At 43.1% G+C, this 25,315-nt stretch overlaps 1 protein-coding gene across 5 annotated transcripts in view; it reads right to left on the reverse strand.

The window, feature by feature from the left end:
- The window catches only part of LOC138300336 (prominin-1-A-like), a 475,106-nt gene that overhangs the window by 164,699 nt on the left and 285,092 nt on the right, over positions 1-25,315 (reverse strand). For all 5 annotated transcript variants that reach the window (XM_069239581.1, XM_069239582.1, XM_069239583.1 and 2 more), the window contains 4 exons: positions 22,384-22,447; positions 20,831-20,920; positions 15,536-15,729; positions 4,399-4,473 (listed from right to left, as the gene is read on the reverse strand). In XM_069239581.1, the coding sequence (XP_069095682.1) occupies positions 4,399-4,473; positions 15,536-15,729; positions 20,831-20,920; positions 22,384-22,447 (423 nt within the window). The remainder of the gene's footprint in view (positions 1-4,398; positions 4,474-15,535; positions 15,730-20,830; positions 20,921-22,383; positions 22,448-25,315) is intronic.

Consider the following 25,315-nt stretch of genomic DNA (forward strand, 5'->3'; position numbering starts at 1 on the left):
ACATAGAGGAGTACATCACAAGGTGCTGAAAATGGACAGCAACGTGTAAGTTTGGGGCAACATAGGAAAAGAGAATTCATGAACAGTTTGTTGTAAGATGTGGGAGTGACAAAATCAGGGAAGAGTTGTGGTTGAAGGATGAGCCACCATTGGAGGAGGTGATATTAGTGGCTAAAAGAGTAGAACACATGCTTAAGTGTGTCTCAGAACTAAGTTTGACAAAAGATAAAAATGGTACAGTTTCTGGTAAGGTAGAGGCAGTAGTGTGTGAAGTAAAAAAGAAGGATGCAGATAAACAGAAAGATAATTGCACAAAGTTCATGGGTGAATGTTTCAGGTGTGGTAGACGTGGTCACAATGCCAATGCCAATGCCAATGAATGTCCAGTTTTAGGAGTATATTGAAATGGTTGTGGCAAGAAAGGTCATTTCTTTACATGCTGCTGAAATAAAACCAGGAGGAATGTGAAAAAATAATTGAAAGAAGTTTCACAAGAGATTGTATTCCAAGTAGATAAACTAAGTGACAATGAAGAATATCATAGAAAAAAAGTGGTGATAGATGGATTACAAAAATTTTGATGAGATTTGATTCTTGATCACATTTGACAATTATACCTAGAATTACTTATGAAGAATTATTTGAGGAAGGGAACCAATTACATGCTATGGATATGATTCCAAGAGGGTATGGGAGCCAGCCTATTAAAACATTCGGCTATTTTGAGGCATGTTTAGAGTTTGGAGGAAAATATGTGTTGGGGAACCTATATGTATCAAATAAAGGTGACACTGTATTGAGCTGGCCTGATCAAAGACTTTTAGGAGTGGAATTGAATTCCAATGCAAATCCTCAGCTTCAAACACAGGAATTTGAACCAAAGAGCATTGATTTTGTCTCTGAATTCCTAGAAGTGTTTTCTGATACAACAGAGTGTTTGAAAAGATACAAACATTATACTACACTTAAGAAAGGTGTTGTTCCAATTGCTGCAAAGGTGAGGCGCATCCCTTTGGGATTGCAAGATCAGGCCAACACTGAGTTGCAAAATGTTGGAGGCTACAGGTGTCATAGAAGTGGTTGAGGTCACAGAGTGGTTGGTTCCTATTGTCACAGCTAAAAAATCTAATGGTGAGAGAAGGTTATGTGTTGATCTTAGAGCACTTAAATCTGAGGTGATGGGTTGACAGATTTACTCTTACTAATATAGAGGAAATAACTTCAACATTAGGAAGAGTAAAATGTTTCACCACACTAGATTTAGCTTCAGCCTACCATAAGAGCTGGATGATTTGTCACAAGAACTAAAAGCATTTATTATACCTATGGGTGCTTTTAAATTTAGAAGAATGTCGTTTGGGCTTGTGTCAGTCTTGCCTGTTTTCCAACGGATAATGAGCAAAGTGTTGAGGGATATAAAAGGGTTGAAGTGCTAACAAGACAATGTTCTGATATTTGGTAGCACAGCCAAAGGAACATAACACCTGGGTGCAAAAAGTTCTTGGAAGGCTTTAGGATGCAGGTCTGATGCGGAAGAAAAACAAGTGTCAATTTGGTATGCTTGAAGTTGGGTATTTAGGACATTTGATATCAGGTGAATGTGTAAAACCAAAACAAGACCTTGTAGATACCATTAGAAAGTTGAAAGCACCAAAGTCTTAGGTGCAAATAAGTTCCTTTTTAGGGATGGTTGAATATTATGGAAGATATAGTAGAAATTTAGCAGATTAATCTGTCAATCTAACAAGTCTATTAAAGAAAGGGAAAAATGTTGAACAGAATGATTCATGCCAAATGGAATTTGATGCTATAAAAGATTAATTAAAAGAGGTTTCCTGCTTACAGGGGCAGGAAAGACTGATTGTGTGTGCCTCTAAGTCACTGAACGTTTCTGAGAAAAATTACTCAATATTAGAAAGAGAGACTATCTATTTTCTGGGCACTTAGGAAATTTGAGAGTTTCATTTGAGGGTACATAATTGGGGATTTATTTAGACCATAAACCCTTAATAGAAGTTTTCAAAAAGAAAGGGTTGGATTTTATTTCAGCAAGGATAAGAAGATGGACAAGAATGATACAAGGGTTTAATTTTAGAGTAGGGTACTTAGGAGTAAAGAATAATACAGTTGATTGTCTCTCTAGGTAAGTTGATGGAGATAATCAAGTCATTAAACGGAGTGATGTGTGATAAGAGGAGGATGACGTGGGTGCAATTGCGCTTGGTGCAATAACTGAGGAAGAGTGGAGTCTTGACTTGTTGGTGGAAGTGATAAATGCTGTACAAGATGGCAGGTTCAATAATATAGAAAAGAGATGGCCTGTAATAAAATATGAATTATCAGTAAATCGTGATTTTTTGCTTAGAGGGACAAGGTTAATTCCTCCTACAAGTTGGACGAACAAATAAATAAGACAAGTACATGTGGAACATCAGGGAATTGTGAAAACTAAGAAGCGTTTGAGAGGGAATTTTTGGTGGCCGGGTAGCTGCCAGACCATGTGTGGAAAGCTCTTGCAGTGATAACATTTTGAAAACTCATCAGATGTCCGTGGTATGCAGAGATCTACCAAGTCAACCTTAGGAAGAACTGCTGATGGACAATGTGGGTCCGTTGCACGTTGAACACCCGAAACCCTATTTGATAGTTCTGATGGACCTTTATTCTAGGTAGGTTGAGTTCACAATTGTGAGAGATATATCATCCTCTGCCATTATAAAGTTCTTGGAGAGTGTGATTAAAAGGGGGGGGGGTTCCAAAATATATATTGGCAGATAATGGTCCACAATTTTGTTCAAAAGAGAGAAGTAATTATTTTGATTCTTGTGGTATTCATCACAAGAAATGTGCCACTATCACCCTGAAACCAATGGTGCCATTGAATGCTTTAACAAATATGTAAAGGGAAATATCCAGATGGCAAAGGTTAATTTTATAGATTGGAATTTAGAACTTCAAAAAAGAATAACAGCATATTGTATGTCTCCACATACCCCAAGTAGGAAAATCCCATTTAAATTATGTAAAGGAAGAGCTCTAACACCTAATTGTGTCCAGGTTGGATGGATTGGGACAAGGGTATAAAATTTAATAAAATTGGTGAATGGTGGAATCACGTAGAGAGGCTATTACTTCAATGGAAGGAAGAGTTTGATGTGAGAAAGAAAGTCAAAGATTTGAAATCAAAGTAGGTGATTTTGTCAAGATTAGAGCACCTGGGAGGTGTGCTATGTGGTCTAAAGTCACCAATACTCAAAACATCATCAAGTTATTCAGCAATGCAATACAAATGGCCAATGGGAGGATTAGGAGTAAGAAGAGGGTAGTACTCATGAATTCGAAGGAGAAGGAAAGAAGGAATGTGGATGACAAAGTCTGTTTGAAAGATGCAGAAAGTTAAAGAACTGACCAGAGAAAGTTGAAGAAAGAAGTGAATCATCATAGTGAGTCTTGTCAAGACGATCCTAAAAATGGGACTAGAATGAGTTATAGACAAAGAGTGCACTCAAATTATCTGAAATACTTTGTTACTAAATTGTAGTGGGGTTCTTGTGCATTAGTCATGTTATGTAGTAATCATATTTGTTTGGGGTGTGCACACAAGGGTTACGGGTTTATGATGTGTTATTTATAATAGTCTATATGTATATGTAGTTATTAAGGGAGGGACAAGTGTGATGTTCTCTGCATGTGAGTTCTAACCCAGAATAACATGCATATAAGTAGTCTGTAGAATTATAAGAGGTAAAATGTTCTATTCTTGTTAGCCCTGGAAGATTCCTTGTCAGTTTTCTTTAGCTGGCTATGGATGAAGTGTATGCCAATAAACTTCAGGTCTATACACCGCTGTGTTGGAGTGTAATTGGAATTTCACACCAGCAAATGGAAAGCCAGAAAGTGTAAGTTACAAACCGTAAAGTCAATGGCAATCAAAGACCGGAATGCATTTATAGATGAACCTTCTGGAAGCCCCTAAAATGTCTCTAGCAAACCAGACAGCTGTGCTGTCTGGTAGGCTCCGACCTAAAAACAGCAGAAGTGAGCATCTGGCCATGCATGCTGGAAAATGATATAACATTTCTGCTTTAAATAGAACTTTTTACTCCCATACATTGGTTTGATAACCTGTGAACTAGAAACAGATGGTAAAGAAAGAAATATATTGCACTGCTTCACTCCCCAAATAAAGCTGTGTGGTTCTTAAACACTGAATACTTAAATCTAGAAAGGTGCGTCATAAAGCAATGTGCTTTCCTCAGAAGACAAAATGCTATAACTGCTCGATACCCACCCAGCTCGCACAGCAGTGGAGAAAAATACGGACTGCCGGAGGGCAAAGTAATTCAATGTCGCACACATAGCATCCCCTCTAGGAAGGGCGCCATGCACAGTGTTTACCTTTTGGAGGATTGAGGGGATGTCTGTATCATTCAAATCAGCCAGAAGTTTGTACTGACTACTGAAGTCTGGTATCTGTTGAAAGAGCACAAACTACAAGTGAGCAAAATTGCTAAAATTATTCATCATCATCATAATAATGTTAATGTTCGTATACAAGTTCCATAAAACCCAAGTCATAATAAAAGCAGATATACAATTACTACAAAACATAGGCAATAAAAACTCTAGATATGTAAGATCCAATGCCATAGGTCACCCATCTATAAAACAATTACTTACCCATACTTAGGGCCTGATTTAGATTTTGGCAGACGATTTACTCCATCGTAAATATGATGGATATCCCGTCCACCTTATTACAAGTGCATTATGTCCAATGCTACTTGCAATAAGGCAGAAGGGATATCCATCATGTTTGTGATGGAGTAACCCATCCGCCAAAAACTAAATCAGGCCCTTAGGCCTTCATTATGACCCTGGCAGTCGGCGGTAATATGGTGGAAAGTACTGCCAACAGGCTGGCGGTACTTAACACCATATTATGACATTGGCCAAACCTCCAATGTACCACACCGACCTCCACGGCGGTATCAGCCGATCGGCAGGAGATATCAATCTCCAGCCCGGTGGCCGTCACTGTACCGCCTGCGGGATAATGACCCGCCTACCGCCATGGTTTCCGTGGCTTCCTTACCGCCATGAAAACGATGGCAGTAGGCACTATCAGTGATAGGGAACCCCTTCCCTGTCACTGATAGAGGTCTTCCCCACCCCCTTCCTCTCCAAACCTTCCCTACATTCATGCCCCCTTCACACACACACACATGCATACATACACCCATTCCCACATGCATCCACGCATGCATACATACATTTACACACTCATCCGCACACACTTTCATACATACACACAGATACGCATACACTGAACACAACATACACGCACTCACACCTCCATACATGCACACACATTCAATACGAAACACACACCCGCATGCACCAACATCACACACACCCCCCACACATACACAACACCCCCACCACCCTCCCCTGTCACAGCACCCACTTACCTGTGTTCAGGGGGTCCTCCAGCAGGAGACGGGACGGGGCGCTGCTGCCACCAGCTGCGCCCACCAGCAGAACACAGCCAGGCCATAATATGGTTCATAATAAGGCGGCGGCGGTCTACAGGTGTGGCGCTGCTGGTGGCAGCAACACCACCTTATCGCCATCCACTGGAATGGCCACAACTGGATTTCCGCTGGCAGAAATCCGGCTGTGGTCATAATACGGTGGATGCTGGTAGCCATGAGGATGGTCTTTTGGAGGCTGTGGCTGCGGCGGTAGACATTTTTTACCGCCAATATCATAATGAGGGCCTTAGTCTTTTAATCAGAGCTCCCTTTAAAAATCCTGCAATGTACAAACAGATACATTCATAACATCTGAAAATAGATAAGGGCTGACCTTAACTGAATAAAATCCAGACCTTTAAGAAGGGGTATCATACATTTCCGCCGCAATCTGAATACAGCTTACAGAAAATAATATAATAAAAAGTGTCTTGATCAGAAAACATGTCACATCTGCAAGGTTCAAGATCTTTAATCTGAGACCACCCTTGCGGAACTGGCAACATGTGTTGTGCCAAACTAAGCCTGAACCTGGTCAAAAGGTAACAATGCTAATTACTACTGGCAAAAGTCAAGATTGGCTCAGTATACAAAGTAATTTTATGTTTGGCATGAGTACGGACAGTCAAATTTTCTAATTCATTGGACTCCGTGATAGATCTTTTCAAGGCATAATTTTATTTTTTTGTCCTTGACAAATCTGATTTTTTAATAAAGTGCTGTGAACAAATGTTGGCGTCCTAGAGCTGAAGAGCCAGCTCTCACATAATTTAACCAGGTGATCCTACCAACATTTTCAAGAGGTAGGCAATCCTTAAAAAATCACCTAGCTCCAAGTCAGGGTTCATCCATAAGGATAAGCATTTCAGTAGTGGGTCTAAAGTGACCATACCACTAATGTATCTAGGATCTAATTATTCATGGGCAAAATATGATGACGTGCAACCGGGAGAGCAAGTAAGCATCTTAAAACGTGATTCTCAACATTTTTGGAGAGCCACGGAATCCATGTCTTCTCGCAGCTCACTACCATGTATAGCCCTGTAGGATTTGGCCGCATAGATCTTTTACAGAGTTTAAATCGGTTTGCTACCTAGTCTGGCAGCAAAATCAAACTGCCCCCACCAACTTCCTAAATGAATGCTTTTTAGATAACAACAAAGGGTACTAAGAGCATTTATGGTCCAACAGAACCCCCAGAGAATAGAAGGATGATACCCTTGAGATTTCACACCCTTGAATAAGATGTCTTCTGGACATAGTGCTCCTGGGGAACAATAATCACAACATAGAATTTCCCCAGGTTGGTTGATAAATCTAATGAACCCATGAATATCATAGAGCTGAGTAGGCACTAGAGGTCCAGTGCAGTCATTGCTAACAAAACTGCATTGTCCTCATACAGAAGGACTGGGATTAATCCCTTCCCCATTTGTGGTTCATCAGGACCTGCATGTAACAAATGGGCTTCCAGGTGGTTAATATACAAAGTGAATAAGAAAAGGTCCAAAATGCACTCCTGCCTTAAGCTCCGCTTAATCTTGAACTCTTCCCTACAGTCCCCATATGCACTATACCTTAGAGAAGTAGTCCTGTTAGTGTGTAAATCAGCAAAAATACATACTATCTCAGTATCAATCCCCATTGAGATCATCAAGGGCCACAGCTTGTTCCTGTTCACGCTATCAAATGTGGATGAAAGATCCATAAATGAAAAATGGATACTACCAAATCCAGCAACTGTGAATTTATTCACAACTGCATATAAATTCAAACATTGATCTGCAGTGCCCTTACCAAGCCTAAAACCATATTGGAGACCAGACAATGAAAATGTCACTTACCCAGTGTACATCTGTTCGTGGCATTAGTCGCTGCAGATTCACATGTTTGGCACAGTCCGCTGCCTGGTGTTGGGCTCGGAGTATTACAAGTTGTTTTTCTTCGAAGAAGTCTTTTTGGTCACGGGACCGAAGGACTCCTCCCTCTTTGGCTCCATTGCGCATGGGCGTCGACTCCATCTTAGATTGTTTTCCCCGCAGAGGGTGAGGATGGAGTTGTTTGGTATAAATAGTGCCCATGCAATGGAGTGAATATGTATGTATGATAAGAGTTTCTAAAAATTATTTACAAATGTTCAGATGTTTAAGGTTTATGATCTACTTCTAAACGGCTACAGGCTTCCCGGGGAGGTGGGAGGGTACATGTGAATCTGCAGCGACTAATGCCACGAACAGATGTACACTGGGTAAGTGACATTTTCAGTTCGATGGCATATGTTGCTGCAGATACACATGTTTGGCATAGACTGTAAAGCAGTTACCTCCCCTAAAAGCGGTGGTTTAGCCTGTAGGAGTTGAAGTAGTTTGGAATAATGTTCTTAGTACAGCTTGGCCCACTGTAGCTTGTTGTGCATTTAGTACGTCTACACAGTAGTGTTTAGTAAACGTATGAGGCGTAGACCAGGTTGCAGCCTTACATATTTCGCTCATAGGAATGTTTCCTAGAAAGGCCATTGTAGCACCTTTCTTTCTGGTTGAGTGTGCCTTTGGTGTAATAGGCAATTCTCTTTTGGCTTTAAGATAGCATGTTTGAATGCACCTGACTATCCATCTAGCAATGCCTTGTTTAGAGATTGGATTTCCTATGTGTGGTTTTTGAAAAGCTATGAACAGTTGTTTTGTTTTCCTGATTAGCTTTGTTCTGTCAATGTAATACATTAGTGCTCTTTTGATGTCCAATGTATGTAGTGCCCTTTCAGCCACAGAATTTGGTTGTGGGAAGAACACTGGCAATTCTACTGTTTGATTTAAATGGAATGGTGAGATTACTTTTGGCAGAAATTTAGGATTTGTTCTTAGAACTATTTTATTGTTGTGTATTTGAATAAATGGTTCTTGTATGGTAAATGCCTGTATTTCACTTACTCTTCTGAGGGATGTGATTGCAATGAGAAATGCGACCTTCCAGGTTAGATATTGCATTTCACAGGAATGCATGGGTTCGAAAGGGGGACCCATGAGTCTTGTTAAGACGATGTTAAGGTTCCATGAAGGAACTGGTGGTGTTCTTGGTGGTATAATTCTTTTTAGCCCTTCCATGAATGCTTTAATAACTGGTATTCTAAATAGAGACGATGAATGAGTAGTTTGTAGGTAAGCAGATATAGCTGCGAGGTGTATTTTTATAGATGAAAAAGCGAGATTCGCTTTTTGCAAATGTAGTAAGTATCCTACTATGTCTTTAGTAGAGGCATGTACTGGTTGTATTTGATTGGCATGGCAGTAGTAAACAAATCTTTTCCACTTAGATGCATAGCAGTGTCTAGTGGAAGGTTTTCTAGCTTGTTTTATGACCTCCATGCATTCTTGTGTGAGGTCCAAGTGTCCAAATTCTAGGATTTCAGGAGCCAAATTGCCAGATTCAATGATGCTGGGTTTGGATGTCTGATCTGTTGTTTGTGTTGTGTTAACAGATCTGGCCTGTTGGGTAGTTTGACATGCGGTACTAGTGAAAGGTCTAGTAGAGTTGTATACCAAGGTTGTCTTGCCCATGTGGGTGCTATCAGTATGAGTTTGAGTTGGTTTTGACTCAACTTGTTTACTAGATATGGAAGGAGAGGGAGAGGGGGGAAAAGCGTACGCAAATATCCCTGACCAATTCATCCATAGAGCATTGCCTTGTGATTCGCGGTGTGGGTACCTGGATGCGAAGTTTTGGCATTTTGAGTTTTCTCTTGTTGCGAACAAATCTATCTGGGGTGTTCCCCAAATTTGAAAGTACTTGTTCAGAACTTGGGGGTGAATTTCCCATTCGTGGACTTGTTGGTGGTCTCGCGAAAGGTTGTCTGCTAGTTGGTTTTGTATTCCTGGAATAAATTGTGCTATTAGGCGAATGTTGTTGTGAATCGCCCACTGCCAAATTTTTTGTGTTAGGAGGCACAATTGTGTTGAGTGTGTTCCTCCTTGTTTGTTTAGATAATACATTGTTGTCATGTTGTCTGTTTTGACAAGAATGTATTTGTGTGTTATTATGGGTTGGAAGGCTTTTAACGCTAGAAATACTGCCAACAGTTCTAGGTAATTGATATGAAGTTTTGTTTCGTGTATATCCCATTGTCCTTGAATGCTGTGGTGATTGAGGTGTGCTCCCCACCCTGTCATGGAAGCATCTGTTGTTATAACGTATTGAGGCACTGGGTCCTGAAATGTCCGCCCTTTGTTTAAATTTTTGCTGTTCCACCATAGAAGCGAGAGGTATGTTTGGCGGTCTACCAACACCAGATTTTGAAGTTGACCCTGTGCCTGTGACCATTGTGATGCTAGACACTGTTGTAAGGGTCGCATGTGTAGTCTTGCGTTTGGGACAATGGCTATGCATGATGACATCATGCCTAGAAGTTTTAGCACAAGTTTTGCTTGTATCTTTTGGTTTGGAAACATAGCACTTATTAGCTTGTGGAATGCTTGCACTCTTTGTGGACTTGGAGTGGCAATTCCTTTTGATGTGTTGATGGTTGCTCCTAGATATTGTTGTGTTTGACACGGTTCTAGGTGTGATTTTGTGTAGTTGATGGAAAACCCCAGTTTGTGAAGGGTTTGTATGACAAAGGTGGTGTCGTTTGCGCATTTTTTTACTGTGTTGGTTTTGATTAGCCAGTCGTCTAGGTAAGGGAACACATGTATCTGTTGTCTCCTGATGTGTGCTGCTACTACTGCTAGACATTTTGTGAACACTCTTGGTGCAGTTGTTATTCCGAATGGCAACACCTTGAATTGGTAATGTATTCCTTTGAATACGAACCGTAGGTACTTTCTGTGAGAAGGGTGTATTGGTATATGAAAGTACGCATCCTTTAGGTCTAATGTGGTCATGTAATCTTGCTGTTTGAGCAGTGGAATGATGTCTTGTAGTGTGACCATGTGAAAATGGTCCGATATGATGTAGGTATTTAGTGTCCTGAGATCTAATATTGGTCTTAATGTTTCGTCTCTTTTTGGAATTAGAAAGTACAGGGAGTAAACTCCTGTGTTTTTTTGTTGTACTGGTACTAATTCTATTGCATCCTTTTGCAGTAGTGCTTGAACTTCTAGTCCTAAAAGTTCTAAATGATGTTGTGACATTTTGCGTGTTTTGGGGGGGATGTTTGGTGGGAAGTTGTGGAATTCTATGCAATAGCCATGTTGGATTATTGCTAATACCCAATTGTCTGTTGTAATCTGTTGCCAAGCTTGGTAGAATTGGCTTAGTCTTCCCCCCACTGGTGTTGAGTGAAGGGGTTGCGTGACTTGAAAGTCACTGTTTAGGTGGAGGTGTTTTTGGAGTCTGGAATCTTCCCCTACTCCTTGGGAATTGACCCCCCCGATATCCCCTGAAACCACCCCTTTGGAAGGAACCCTGATATGGTGTGGTTCTTGATTGTTGGCTGGTGGTGTCTGTGGGTTGGCCACGAAACCCCCCTCTAAATGGAGTTTTTCTGAAAGAGCCTCTGCTCTGCGGGGAGTAGAGTGCGCCCATGGCTTTGGCCGTGTCTGTGTCCTTTTTAAGTTTTTCAATGGCTGTATCCACTTCCGAGCCAAACAGTTGTTTCTCGTTGAAGGGCATATTAAGGACAGCCTGCTGGATTTCAGGTTTGAAGCCTGAAGTGCGTAGCCAAGCGTGTCTCCTTATGGTGACAGCAGTGTTGACTGTTCTTGCTGCAGTATCGGCTGCGTCTAGTGAAGAGCGGATTTGATTGTTTGAGATCGTTTGTCCCTCTTCCACTATTTGCTGCGCCCTTTTTTGGTATTCCTGGGGAAGATGGTCTACGAGAAGTTGCATCTCGTCCCAGTGTGCGCGGTCATATCTGGCCAGCAGCGCTTGTGAATTTGCGATGCGCCACTGGTTGGCTGCCTGTGACGCCACTCTTTTCCCTGCCGCGTCAAATTTTCTGCTTTCTTTGTCCGGAGGTGGGGCGTCGCCAGATGTATGTGAATTTGCTCTTTTGCGAGCTGCCCCTACTACCACAGAGTCGGGTGGTAACTGTGAAGTAATAAACACTGGGTCTGTGGGTGGTGGTTTGTATTTCTTATCCACCCTTGGGGTGATGGCTCTTGATTTTACGGGCTCCTCAAAAATTTGTTTTGCGTGCCGTAACATCCCTGGTAGCATTGGGAGACATTGATATTGGCTATGTGTAGCCGAGAGGGTGTTAAATAAGAAATCATCCTCTATAGGATCGGAATGCAGTTGGACATTGTGGAAGTCTGCAGCCCTAGCCACCAGTTGCGAGTATGAGGTACTGTCCTCTGGCGGTGACGGCTTTGTGGGGTATGACTCGGGATCATTGTCCGGCACTGGGGTGTCATACAGGTCCCAAGCGTCTTGATCCTGATCGTCATGACTTATGGTAGTTTGCGCTGGTGAGTGCATTTGTGGCGGTGTTTGTGCCGGCGATGCCTGTGGAGGAGAGGGCGGAGGCGTGACTTTTTTAACCACTTTGGCTTGTGGTTGTGTGTCATCCTTTGGAAGTCCGATCTTTCTTTTCCTCATGATTGGGGGAAGGGTTGATATCTTCCCTGTATCTTGCTGGATGCACAGTCTCTTTTGTGTGTAGTCCGATTCTACACTTTGGAGCTCTTGTCCAAATTTGTGCATTTGGCCACTTAGTCCTTGTTCCTCTGAGTAGGATGAAGGTGTGGTATTTTTCGGCGCCGAGAGAGAATGTTTTTTCGGTTTCGGCACCGACAGAATTTTTGTTCCTTTCGGCACGGATTCTCGGTGCCGATGTCTTTCGGTGCCGGTATCTTGTTTTTGTCTCTCGGAGCCGCTTTCTCGGCTCCGAGGTTGCTCCATGGCGGTCCCTCGACCGGAGTCGGGTGTCTTCGCTATGGGCGTGCCCTTTTTCGGCCCCTTCGACGGGTCGCCTGATTTATGGGTCGAGCCATGGCCTGTTGGCAGTGGCGTCCCCTGGGCTTTTGGTTTGTCGATGGGTTTACTTTTCGACGTCTTACTCACAGTTTGTTGCTGTTGTTCGACGTCGGAGTCTCCGGATTCTGATTCCGGAACCGAGAATGTTTCCTCTTCGTCGTCGAAACGTTGTTTTGTCGACGTGGACGCCATTTGGTGACGCCTGGCTCTTCGGTCCCGGAGTGTTTTTCTGGACCGGAAGGCTCGACAGGCTTCACAGGTATCCTCCTTGTGCTCGGGGGACAAGCACAAGTTACAGACCAAGTGCTGATCTGTATAAGGATACTTACTGTGACATTTTGGGCAGAAACGAAACGGGGTCCGTTCCATCGGCTTCGATGTCGCACGCGGTCGGGCCGACCAGGCCCCGATGGGGGATCGAAACTGCCCCAAAGTCTTCCGATGATCGGTGTCGATGTACCTAACTATCCCGATACCGAACGGAACAATACCGACGCTTTCTTCCGAGATTCTGACTAACTTTCCGAACCGAAACACGGAGCGAAAAGGAATACGTCCGAACCCGACAGCGGAAAAAAAACAATCTAAGATGGAGTCGACGCCCATGCGCAATGGAGCCAAAGAGGGAGGAGTCCTTCGGTCCCGTGACCAAAAAGACTTCTTCGAAGAAAAACAACTTGTAATACTCCGAGCCCAACACCAGGCAGCGGACTGTGCCAAACATGTGTATCTGCAGCAACATATGCCATCGAACTATCTGGTTTTGCTCTGCCCAATCTGACAGTCTTGGGAAAATCACTCTCCCTTAAACCTTCACTGTTGTATCTAGTAAAGAAATTGGCCTATAACACCATGGATCTTTCTTATCACCCTTCTAAAAAAATAGGGATAATAATAGAGTGAGATCAAAACGAAGGGATCCCCGATCTAACTGCAGCATTTAAGACCACAGTAAGTAGGGGAGCCCACAAGCTAATATCCAGTTTGAAAAGGTCATTCATATTTTGCATTTAGCCCCAAGACTAACTTCTAAGCAGTCACGGCTCGCACCTAACGGGCGGGGCGTGGTGGCACATGCGCGGGTGGGAGGGCAAGGGGAGGAGAGAAGACAAATTAAATAAAAAAATATATATATATATATTTTTTTAAAACACCTCCTCTGCTGCGTGCCGCTCCATCCGCTCTGCTACACCTCCTCATGGTTGCAGGAACAGGCTCCCAGCCTGCCCTGCAGCCAATCCTGACACTGCTCTGAGCAGTGTCAGGATTGGCTGGGAGTGCCCAGGCAGGGCACTCCCAGGAAGACTGGGAGCCAGTGCATGCCCTCTCCCCCTCAGGGCACGTCAACCGTGTTGTCCGCACCTTTTACCAAAACACGATCATAAACCCAGTTTATGATTGTGTTTTGGGAAAAGGTTTGCAGCTGCCGCTGCTGGCTGGGGGGAGAGGGGGTGACGCTCCTCAGCACCTATGGAGGAGCCGCCCCTGCTTCCAAGTCCTGCTTTAACTCATAAAACTGTGCAAAGGAATCAGTAGGCGACATTGTAATTTAAGTATGTGATTAATGTGTGTACTAGGAGCCTCTGCAAATCAAAAGGACAATTAATTATCGGCTTGAATAAACAATAACCAGACAGCAATGCCTAAATAAAGGTGGGAATTAGGCAGATAAAGGCAATTGTGTTTGACCTTGGGTTGTCCCCACAGGTACAGGACCAGACTGGTAGCCAGATATAGGTACATATGTTCTGGCTACGATAACAGCCAAGTGGTCTGTCTGCTGGACGCTAAAGGTTCAGAATCAGAACGATTGGCTCATGTTGCCTTCATTTAAAAAAGCACAGGAGGGCTGTGTGCCCAGGAGCCCAGGGCTGTGGAGTATCGTAAAGTGATGGAACCCTTTGCAGAATATTAGGAGGGGCCATTAGGTATCCCATATCTCACAATTATTCATTGACCTTGGTCTGGGATGGGGACCCCTTAAGCTTTGAGGGGGGGGCCCATGTGGCACATCAGTGGTTGCACGGACTTGTGTTACGCCACTGACCCATGGTGCATGCGTTATGATGAGGTAAACTTCCATGGAAAGGTCTTGTCAAGCGGTACAAACACAGTATGATGGGGGGGGGGGCATGGAGGTAGGGTCTGAATCCTTTTAAGGGACACAAGAGCAGATGAATCCACTCAGACAAGATGATTTTTTTTATTTTTATCTGGGAGCTTTGAAGGCCACAAGTGCAAAGCACGCTTTGGCCCTCACAAGGGGTAAGAAAGTGCTGTCTTGTATAATAAATAACAATACAGTATCAGATGACGAATGGCTCATGGGGACTGCACACGTAGTTATTTGGGGCTGCTCAATAGTGGAGGCTGACATGACTGCATAATACTGGTTGAAAAGTGCACAATATTACCTGACCAAGTGTAGCCAGGTCTGTGGCCCCAGAGGCTCTTTTTGGGAATCTAATATGATGGGTTTTGATTTCCAGATAGGAAAGCGATGAAAGGTACGTGATTGTCAGCTGCTAAGAAATGTCCATGGCACTTTATGGATAGCTTTCGTGTTGTCCGACTTATTTAAAGAAAAAGGCAGCGAGAGAGAAGGATGTGTTTGGCAGGAGTGACCTTGGTGAGTTTCTCTCACCTATATTTCAATTATTAGGAATGGGACGAGGGATTGATGAGGAGGCAATGGAAACTACTGCAAGGAGCAGAGTGCTCACTGAAGAAAATTAGAAAATATACATTTAAAAAAGCTCAAACAGTGCTAAGGGCTCAATATACTTCAACTTGCAGAAATAGCAGACAACTAGCACATAGGCGCCAGGCAGAAAAAGAGGAGCCTATGCTTACCAGGGAGGAGTCCGCGCTGGAATGGAGGGGAAAGTGTGATACTAAAGGAATCGCTTTAAATTCAAAGCGAAGTCGACTTTTCAAGAGCTGTTGCTCTTGGTCTACTCTGCTGACCATCAGAGGACTCTGCAAGAAGGTTAGGTAGGTCGGCAGGCCATGTCAGCACTACTGTGTACATTTCATTCAAGTGAGGCCTTTGCATGTGTCTTGCATTTACACACTCATATTCCGGCACTTACCGTATTAAAGTTGGCATCGAATGCCAGATCTCCAGCATTTAGAGAGCCACAGCCCGTACAGGAGGGCGAGCTTAGTGTGGCCTGAACCCGAGTTCGCAAGTTGCTCAGATCTGTGCTCAGGCTCTGCTGCGTACCATGTAGATCGTTGAAAGAATTATTCACGGACACTAGTAACACTGCGGAGGCGTACATCACTGCAACGAGAAGCGGGGCAGGGAGAGGCATCAGTTCACGGCTGTGGGTTACTGTTCACTTAACTCACTCTCACAAACCTGCACAGACCAGCACCCCTTCACTTAGCTTTTCACCAATCTGCCATCATAAGCAAACTAAAAACCATCCAAGAACATTTTAATCATCTTTAGTCACCCCAGCGCTAAATACTTAAATCATTTCAGGAATAAAAATAGAAACACAGTCATTACATGGCATTTATTAGTTTTACCTCTCATCTGTAGCCAACGCCCAGCTAAAGCAATAAAAACATACTGCAAACCTGTGCCTGTTGCAACTAAACGTCCAACTGGCAGGTCTGCATAGAGATCTACATCTACCCAGCAAAAAGCTACCCCTTCTGACCTCTCAACTTCCTAAAACACGCCCAGAAGCCATTTGTGGCCTCCTGTTTTGGTCACCCACTGGATGCTAACTGGCAATTGCAGAGACCCCATGAAGGAATCTACACACTCTACCATCATCTACACATTGCAGTGGAGCCTGCAACACTTACTGTATGGTGAAGGAGCAAGAAGATGTGGTCAGATGATTCTGGTGAACGACTCAACCCACTGACTGCTCCCATTTCTGTGGGTACCTAACTATTCAAACTTCAACTTCACAAGCCTTTCAAGCTATAAAGGCCCCTAAAGTTTTGTATCTCAGAATTTGTGTTGTAAGTTCCCGGTCAAATTACAGTGGCCAGTCTGCCAATGAGTAAAGCATATTTTTGACTTTGAAACATGTGCCCCTTCAAAGACTCCTAGGTTGACCGCCTAATTTACATCTTCTTGCACCAGGGGATCTGAGAAACTAGGACAAGGACAAAAGTGACAATCAACTTATAGCATTTCTTCTGCCACAATTTTCATCGAAAACCCCTGAAATAGTAAAAGAACTGAGACCTAACCTTTTCTAGTCTTCTCCCACAGGACAACACTGTTCATGGACACCCATGCTATTTTAGAACTTTGTTCTAGAAAACTGCCTTCAATTCCTTATCTGTACTTTGAGAGCTATATGTTTTAAAATAGATACATCTCTATGGGCCCCATGTCTGTTTTTTATTAAAGTGGAACCTCCACCCATGTCCCAGAGCAAGCTTTGACTGCTTGACCTAGCTGCACTTGGAGAGTAAAGATTACAAAGGGAGTAACTTCACATCCCAACTGAAGTATAATAGTACTGACACTGGGATACAAGAGTTTTGAAATAGAATAAGCCCCCTCTGTTGTTTTGTGAGTGAGCTCTCCTGACCCGAAGTGCTAAATCTCAAGTAGCCACTGTATTTTTGATTTTTAGTACTCAGTGAAAACCAGGCATGTTTGCAGAGGTCTTCTATGTTTAAGGGTACACAGAGCTGAGCTATGTTGTCTGGAGGCCTGCCCCAAGTGACCCATATTTGATTATCTAATACAGTGGTTCCCAACCTTTTGACTTCTGTGGACCCCCATTTTATCAATACTGGAGCCCGGGGACCCCCACTGAATCATTATTGGAATCCGGGGACCCCACTGAGTCATTACTGATAGTTGGAACCTAATATTATTAAATTTTCTAAGCAGTCGCGGACCCCCTGAGGAGGCTTTGCGGACCCCCAGGGGTCCCCGGCCCACAGGTTGGGAACCACTGATCTAATACAAAGCAGGACTTTTTCCTGTCCCTTGGTGGAAGCCAGAAGCCTACAGGCATCACTCTCCAAAGTTCTGCTCAAGTGTCATGGCCGGGTGCTTTGCTAAAATCCAGAGTGTATGGTATGTGTGCAAGGAGTATCATCTGATTGATGTTATGAATCTGTATGAGATGCAAGTGTATGATTATAAGACAAGTGGGATGCATTTTGAAATTCCTAACGTAAAGCACAGTGGGAGATAGAGGCTGGGTAAATGCCTCATAGATGAGAAAAGTGCACTGCTTCCAATACTGAAACTTTTGTGAAGCACCAGACATTATGGTGTGAAAGAATGGATACAGGGATACCCACAGAACTGTAGAGGGCCTTTCATTACTGACCTGTCTGATAGGTTCACTCTTGAGCACTCCCATTAGGGTTGAGGGGGGTGTGAGGAGGTAGGAACCATGGCCTCCTTTGTAAGGAGAGGTAGAATCATTCTCTCAGGACCTGCCTTTTGTCTTGCTTGGAGGTGTTACACCAAAAGGTTGATGGCAGTCGTGCACAAGGACTTCTGTCCTAGTTATGCTCTTATTTTGGGAGCTTTCCATGGTGACACCCTTTGCAGTGCTTAATTTGTAAATTAAAACATTACGGTGCTCAAAGTCCTCCTCCTAAACATGCGGCTGCTGCAATTAAAGGTGCGAGCACGGAATACTGAGGCAGCGTAATCCTGAAGCCATCTTGGGCCTCTTCAATCCATTTACCGCCACTCCCTGCCCCTTCAGGTCACTCTTGCAGTTTTCTGTTTTCTCCCTTTGTGATGCTTTTTTGTTTTTCTCTTCCTCCATCTTTCCCATATGTTTCCTTTGCTCACAGGAAATGCTTGAGGCAGAAAAATAAGCGCTGGCCCTCAAAAACAAGTGCCGGTACTTAGCACCGGAAACAACCAGCACAAATGATGCACTGACCCTTTGCCATAAACCCTTTTCCTGAAGACAAACACTGTCTGCTGTGAAGAGGCGGGATACACAAACTGAGGGAACCACCTAAAACCAGTTACAGGAAACATTCACAGGTGGTTCCAGGATTTCTCACTAACCAAAAAGATGACAATCCACAGAGTGTCAGCGAAAGTGTTGGGATCTAGGGCAAATCTCCAAGAGTGAGTGGATACTGCCTAAAAGTCTGCAATTACTTGCTGTGTGAGAACTGCGAGTCTGCCTTGGAAAGAAGTTGACCTGGCCTGATGAGAGACGATTGGAGGGCACCCTGGTAGGATGAAGTTTGCCAAGAGGAGAAGCTCTGCTGGGATGACCTGGAAGTAGGAACTGCACTGAAGAGATGACTGATCCACACAGTTTCAGCCTGGCCTTCTAGACTAAAGCGTGACTACTGCTTATGGTCATGCCTGAACTTTGTGTTTTGCAGGAGATGACTCATGAGCAGGAGTGGATCTCGTTCCATCATCCTTTGGTCATGCCACACAGCACTGACAAAGATAAGCATGACCACCTCCACTGTCATCGGCACACTGTCTAATCAAGAACTGTGACGTATGCTAACACCACCCATAACTCTTGACTCATCCAGGCTCTGATGGACTCATCAGTGGCCTATGAGTGAGCTTTCATCACAGTTTGGCTAAGGGGTTTGCATTTGGGTGTGAATTGTTTCACCGGAGAGTGCAGCCATACCTACTGAATGCCTGTGGCATCTGCAGCTCCATCTGTAGTATGGAGAGAGGAGGTGGTGGCACATGGCTTAGTGTATCCAGTGAGAACCTCAAACCAGGGGTCTCACATCACTGTAGAAGGTAAACACTAATTGATCACTGTCCCAGAGACAAGATGGACTTTGACCTAAGACTGTGGGCCTACCTTCCAACCGCTACGAAACAGGGCACTGTTTAGAGACTGACTTGAAGGTTATAGGCACTCTAATTTCTTCACGCTTTCCACAATGAGCCTTGACCTGACATTTGCCTCAATAGATAGCTATTTCCTTACTCGTCACACCTTGTTACAATAGGTTTTTCCTTACATAATCTATTTGTGTTTTATTGCACAGCTTGTATAATAATAAAGTACTTTCCGGTTTCCAAAATTCCTGGGCTGGACTGTCATTATCGAGTTCTATTGTGCGATTGATGAGTTCTGAGTCTCTATCCCCTGGGAAGCACAGGACTGCACACCTTGCTACCCTGAGATTTAGGAGCTGAAACACTGTAGTTGGTGCTAGTTTTCAACAACTGAAGGAAGTCAGGTCTCAACTACCTCGGTTGTGGCCCAGTAAACTGTGTGTGCCCTGTGGCTCTCAAATCTGTTGTGAGATAGTAAGAAAAAGTAAAATGTACTACAAATAATGCCCAGTAATCATTCACAGCTGAATGGCAGTGGTAAAGCGCCCAGAGCCCTAAATAAAAAAAAACAAAAACATTTCAGCAAGCAGGAGTGGAGAAGGCAAAAGGTTTGACCCTGCAGAGACAGGCCAAGTCCAACAACTGGCCTTATGGCCTTATAGCAATACGTAGCAAAGTGCATGTTCCTAAACAAGGTGTGACATGAATTTCTGTGCTTGCTGAAAATATGGTTTATACAGTGATGGTCGGAGCCTTGTGAGGCCTTTTGAGGTGGTGTTTAGTGCTGTCTATACACAGATCTTCTATCTACTGCTTTACTTTATTCAAGGTTGGCCAATAACAGATCTGGTTATAGGTACATTGTCTGGATAGTGAACACAATTTGATTTACTTTAGAGAATAACTCCCTTAGGCCCGTATTTATACTTTTTTAGCGCTGCATTTGCGTCGTTTTTTGACGCAAAAACGGCGCAAACGTGCAAAATACCATTGTATTTTGTAGGTTTGCGCCGTTTTGCGTCAAAAAGCGGCGCAAATGCGGCGCTAACAAAAGTATAAATACGGGCCTAGTGTTTGCAAGATATCTGAGGAAATGTTTTCACTCTCAAGGGCACAATCATACACAGCTGTTCGATTTTCATACATAAATATGAAAGAAGATTATGAGAGGCAAGTACACTCATAACTTTATCGCATAATTGCACTAGTCCAAAACTTTCTAAGTAAATATTGCCTGTTTTCTAGGTATTCTTGTTTCAAAGCACCGATGTTTTCGTGAGGAGTTACTCAATATTCACTGACATTGAAGATGCTCACAACATCCAAATCTTTACAACAAATCAGTATTCCTGTGTCTTGTCCGCCTGTAGGCCAGGGTGCCCCACTGTGGGGTTGAAAGGGCCTCCAATTGTCCAGGCCCTGATGGAGGACAAGACTCTTCACAATGTCATCACAATCAATCTTGCAGAATCGATTTCAGCAATGTTCTTCAACCCTACAACTTGGGAACACTTCCTTACCATTGACCATCGAGGTAGCATTGTCTAGGGAACACTTCCTTACCATTGGCCATCGAGGTAACATTGTCTAGGGAACACTTCCTTACCATTGGCCATCGAGGTAACATTGTCTATCGTTGGGTACGCCTTCTTCCCAATTTCAGCAAGTATCTGCCCTCCCAGTAATGGCCCAATGTCTGTGGGGAACATTTCAATACCATCAGAACAAAGACTGTAATGCAAAGAAAATAATATCATATAAAGCATTTTAGAGAACTGCTGTTATTTCCAGTCAGCAAAGCTGAAGAAGGGTGAGTTCAAAGACAAAAAACATACTTACCTGAAAATGAAGTATCATGACTGCAAATAGAACAAGTGCAAGGAGGCACAATGAGGCTCGGGGGAACTCCCCTCACAAAAAAGTTTTAAAAAGAAAACATAGAACAACATGGAAGTGGGTTGTGTCTTCCCAACAGAATTTATCTTCCAAGTCACCCTGCTCCCATTCCATCCTCCCTTCTCGAACCCCTGAAAAGTGTACTAATGAAGTGTGCATCAACAAAAGACAGGAATGTGGGTGGAATGGCAGCAGAAAACAACCTCCTAGATGAGATGAGATGAGGACTGAAGGACAAGGAGTGAGGGATGATTAGTGAGGGAAGAAGAGTGTGGTGTGAGCAGTCAAAGATAAGGTGAAAGGATTGATGACTAAGGAATAAGGGATGTGGAGTGAATGACAAGGAGTCAGAAATGAAGAATGAAGAATAGGGATCTAGGGCTGAGGGGAGGAGTGAAGGGTGAATGAAGAATAAGGGATGAGAAGGGGAAGACTGTGGAATGAGGAGGATGACCGGGGAATAAGGGAGACGACGGAGGGATGCAGCATGCCTGACAAGGAGTGAGGATTAAGGGATGAGGACTGATGAATGAGGAGTGAAAGCTGAGACGTGAGGGGCATGGCATGAGAGAAAGAATTGGTCTCTAATATCTACTGATTTTAGAAATGTATAGAATGTGTATAACATGTATAAACATGTGTATTTCATTGTGCAGTCTGACACCAAATTTCAAATATACTTGTGGGAGTACATCACCAAAGTCCGTTTGACAGGGTGTCTATGGATTGCTAGACTGATTCAGGACCCGAACAATAAAGCTTTTGCTGTGAGTCATGTTTCTCGTGGTGTAAGTCATGCTTACTAAGCTGGTGTTAGCCATGCTCATCCATAAAGCTTTTTTGGAAAATCATAGAAAAATCACACGTACGTCTGTATTGAGATCCAAATACTCACATAAAATACTTTGTCAATCATACCTAGAAATTCAGATGCAATTCACATTCAAGAGAGAAAAATACTCTACTCAAAGAAACATCTTATCTGAGTTGGACTCTGGATGACTATAGCACTTTATGCAACCGCTTAGATTTTGATGAAATGACACTAATTTAGTCACCGTCTGACTTTTGTCTTCCAGATTATTGTAGCATTTAACCTTCTAATGTTTCCAGTTAACATTTTCCTATAAGCTATTCAATAGGCAAGCATTACTGCTTGTCATGGTATAAATGAATTTATATTGATAGGAAAAATTCAGAGCCAGACTTTTAATGAAAAGGGGCTGAACAAAGAAATTAAGTTTAATATTCTGCACCACTTACTGTTGACGCTGTCATTGGCTTTTGTCACTGGGAGGTTGCTAGCATTGATGATGTAGTCAATTTCCTGTCAGTGAAGAAAGAAAGAGAGTGGTTTCATAACAATAGTCCACATATCTACTACTGCCTTGTTTTGAGTGCTTAAAGGTGAGTTCATTGTTGCCGTGAAAAGATGGGTTATCTAGGACTCACATTTTGTTCGAAGGCTAGGCACGCATTCTACAGTAAGCCCACATTACTTTAAATTCAATGGGCCACATTAACCTTCACAAGCAGTGTGTACTCCAACTTACCGTTCCTTATGTGCCAAGAAAACCAATGGTACATTCCTGTGGCTGGATCTTTCAACACTGTTTTCTAACATCTGGTTATTCATTTTATCAAACATATCTATGCAATTGGCATTACTTTTCACCATTAACCATTTATCTGGTTAAGTCCTGATACATTTTAAACCCACTTTTCTCAATGTCTTGTGCAAATGTTAGCCATATGCCTGAAAGCAACCAAATGTGAATGCTGGCAAAATTCAGTATGTTATCTTGGGGTTTCCCTACCGCCATTACAGCAGGTCAAAAATCTTGACATTCAACGTAACTAGGTTTTAATAGCAGGGCCACAGAGTTCAACCATATTCTCCTATATAGTTTGCCCATATTTGTCTGTACTGACTAATCAAATATGATCTATTTAGGTCTTTCAATCGTTTTGTGTAGTATATTCAGTGTATGCAGTCCTGGGATGCAAAGTTCCCCTTCTTGGGCATCTCTGCATTGGAATCTTGGTACTGGCTTAATTCAAGAAAAAAAACACCACCCTTTACAGAATTGCACCACAGTTGCTGATCAAAAAACTCCTTAGTTACCAATCTGCCCCACTGCTGCTCACCTTCACACTTCAAAGCAAACTAAAGGGGACCATGCCACTTTTTTCCAAAGCGGACCATCTGTGGAAAGATCTGACTCCACTGGTCAGGGCAGTTGCAGAGCATCTCATCTTCTATATAGATAACACAATTCTTATTTGCCTTCTAATCATTTTCCAGCTGTTTTCTAAGCCCCAGCTCAATGGCTGGTGGTTAGTAATGATTATTATCATATACGGTATCCCAGCACCAAGAAGCCTGGCAAATAATTATGCTAGTAAGCAAACTCAGCAGAAAAAAATTGACGTGTGATGGGAGTCATTTAATAGCTATTCACTGTACTGGAGATAAAACATTCCATTTTCAGATTTTTGTCCCGTGGGTTAGGTTTTAGCAGTCGTATACATTGACACAGGAAACTATAAACAACAGACCCTTGAAACCAACCCTTGCTTTCCTCAAGCAGTGCTACATTCTGCCGCCTTACTGGTGTCAGTGGTCAGACATTATGATCATATCATCTCTAGTGGCATTTACTAGAGCGTGTTCATGTCCCCTTGTCAGAACCTCAGTATCTGTGTCAATATCCCCATGATAGTCTGTTCTAGGTTGTGCCGCTGCAAATTATCTCTGTCCCCCACATCAGTGCTATCCAAAGCCTGTCATTCCCTCACTGGGTCTACATTCCAGTGCCTATTTCACATTGTAACTATTCCACGGTCAAATTCCTAGTGTCTATGTTCTTACGTCCTTGACTCTGTATTAGGGTCAGGGCCTCTGTTACAGTGCCTGTGCCACCCGGTTAATAAACATGTTCCTGTGTCTTTTCCGGTTTTGGAGTGCTGGTATCTGTGCCTCAGTGTCTGTGTAGTAGTATCACTTTTGCTATCTGTGCCTCTGTCCCTGTATTACTTTTTGTTCCAGTGTCAGAGTATAAGGAGCTCATTTAGACCTCAGGCTATTGGAGGACTTCCCATCAAATTAAGGATGCTCACATGTACACAGAGATAGTTTTTTATAAAACAGCTCTCGTCAAGATGGCAGAAACCCCTTTATCAAAACTTGAATATCAGCTGGCTGCCACCTGAAGCTGGTCAGTCAACATTATTTTATGTTTTGCACAAATAAACCCTCAAGTGACGTGTGATTATTTCTACACAGGTAAAAGATCAACAGCATTGAGATGCAAGTTGTTTTCTTCCTGTGTCTGGGGACCATTGATTATTGGTCATGCCTTTGAAATGCTTGCATCGCATCGCTTAACATTCTCTGCAGGAACAAAAGGAGTTAAAATGCCTTTCCTAAAAAGGGAAGGCCTTGTAACACATAAACTTGGCAGCCTTGTGGCAGATGGGTCTCTAGGCTTAAGGTTTACAGCGGCAGAGAGAGCAGAGGCTCCCCAGTCAGAAACATTTTTGTTCCCCCCTAATTCCAAGTAAGGTCGGAGAGCTGTGGGTTTGGCAGTCAAGGAGGCCTGCAGAGTTATGGTGGCCTCCTTCCCTACAAATCCGTAAATAAGCCCCTATATATCTTAGCCCTAGTGATCCTCTTTCAATGTTCATGTCAGAATCTCCATGTTCAAGTGTCTTCAAATCTATGCCCCTGGCTTAGTTCCTGTGTCAAGTGTCAGTGTCTCAAGACATATGCACCAGCATCTGTGTGCAACTTTTAGTGTCAGTGTCAATAACAGTGTTATTTTTCTACAGTTAAGACCTTATTACGAGTACTGTAGACAATCCTGGCCTCTACTCTCCTGGTGGAGAATTTCTCACTATATTTAGAGATCACCACGAGCTAGGAAGGGATCTCCGGGCCAGTCACTCAAGGTGAATATCTCAGGCCCAATCTCTCTTTGTTGATCTTGATCCAGCAGACCCAGCCACTCTACTAACTGATTTCCAATGTCCTTTACTTAGGAAAACCTCCTGAAAGAAAACAAATTAGTTTCAGACCCTGATACACGGTCTACCACAGGAGACAGCCACATGAGCCCTGCTCATCATATAAGGATGATCTGACAACATCGGTGGACAACAATTGAGTTGCTGCAATACTTCTACTGGGCCTTTC

The sequence above is a fragment of the Pleurodeles waltl genome, chromosome 6 (genome assembly GCF_031143425.1).
Source record: "Pleurodeles waltl isolate 20211129_DDA chromosome 6, aPleWal1.hap1.20221129, whole genome shotgun sequence".
NCBI lineage: Eukaryota > Metazoa > Chordata > Amphibia > Caudata > Salamandridae > Pleurodeles > Pleurodeles waltl.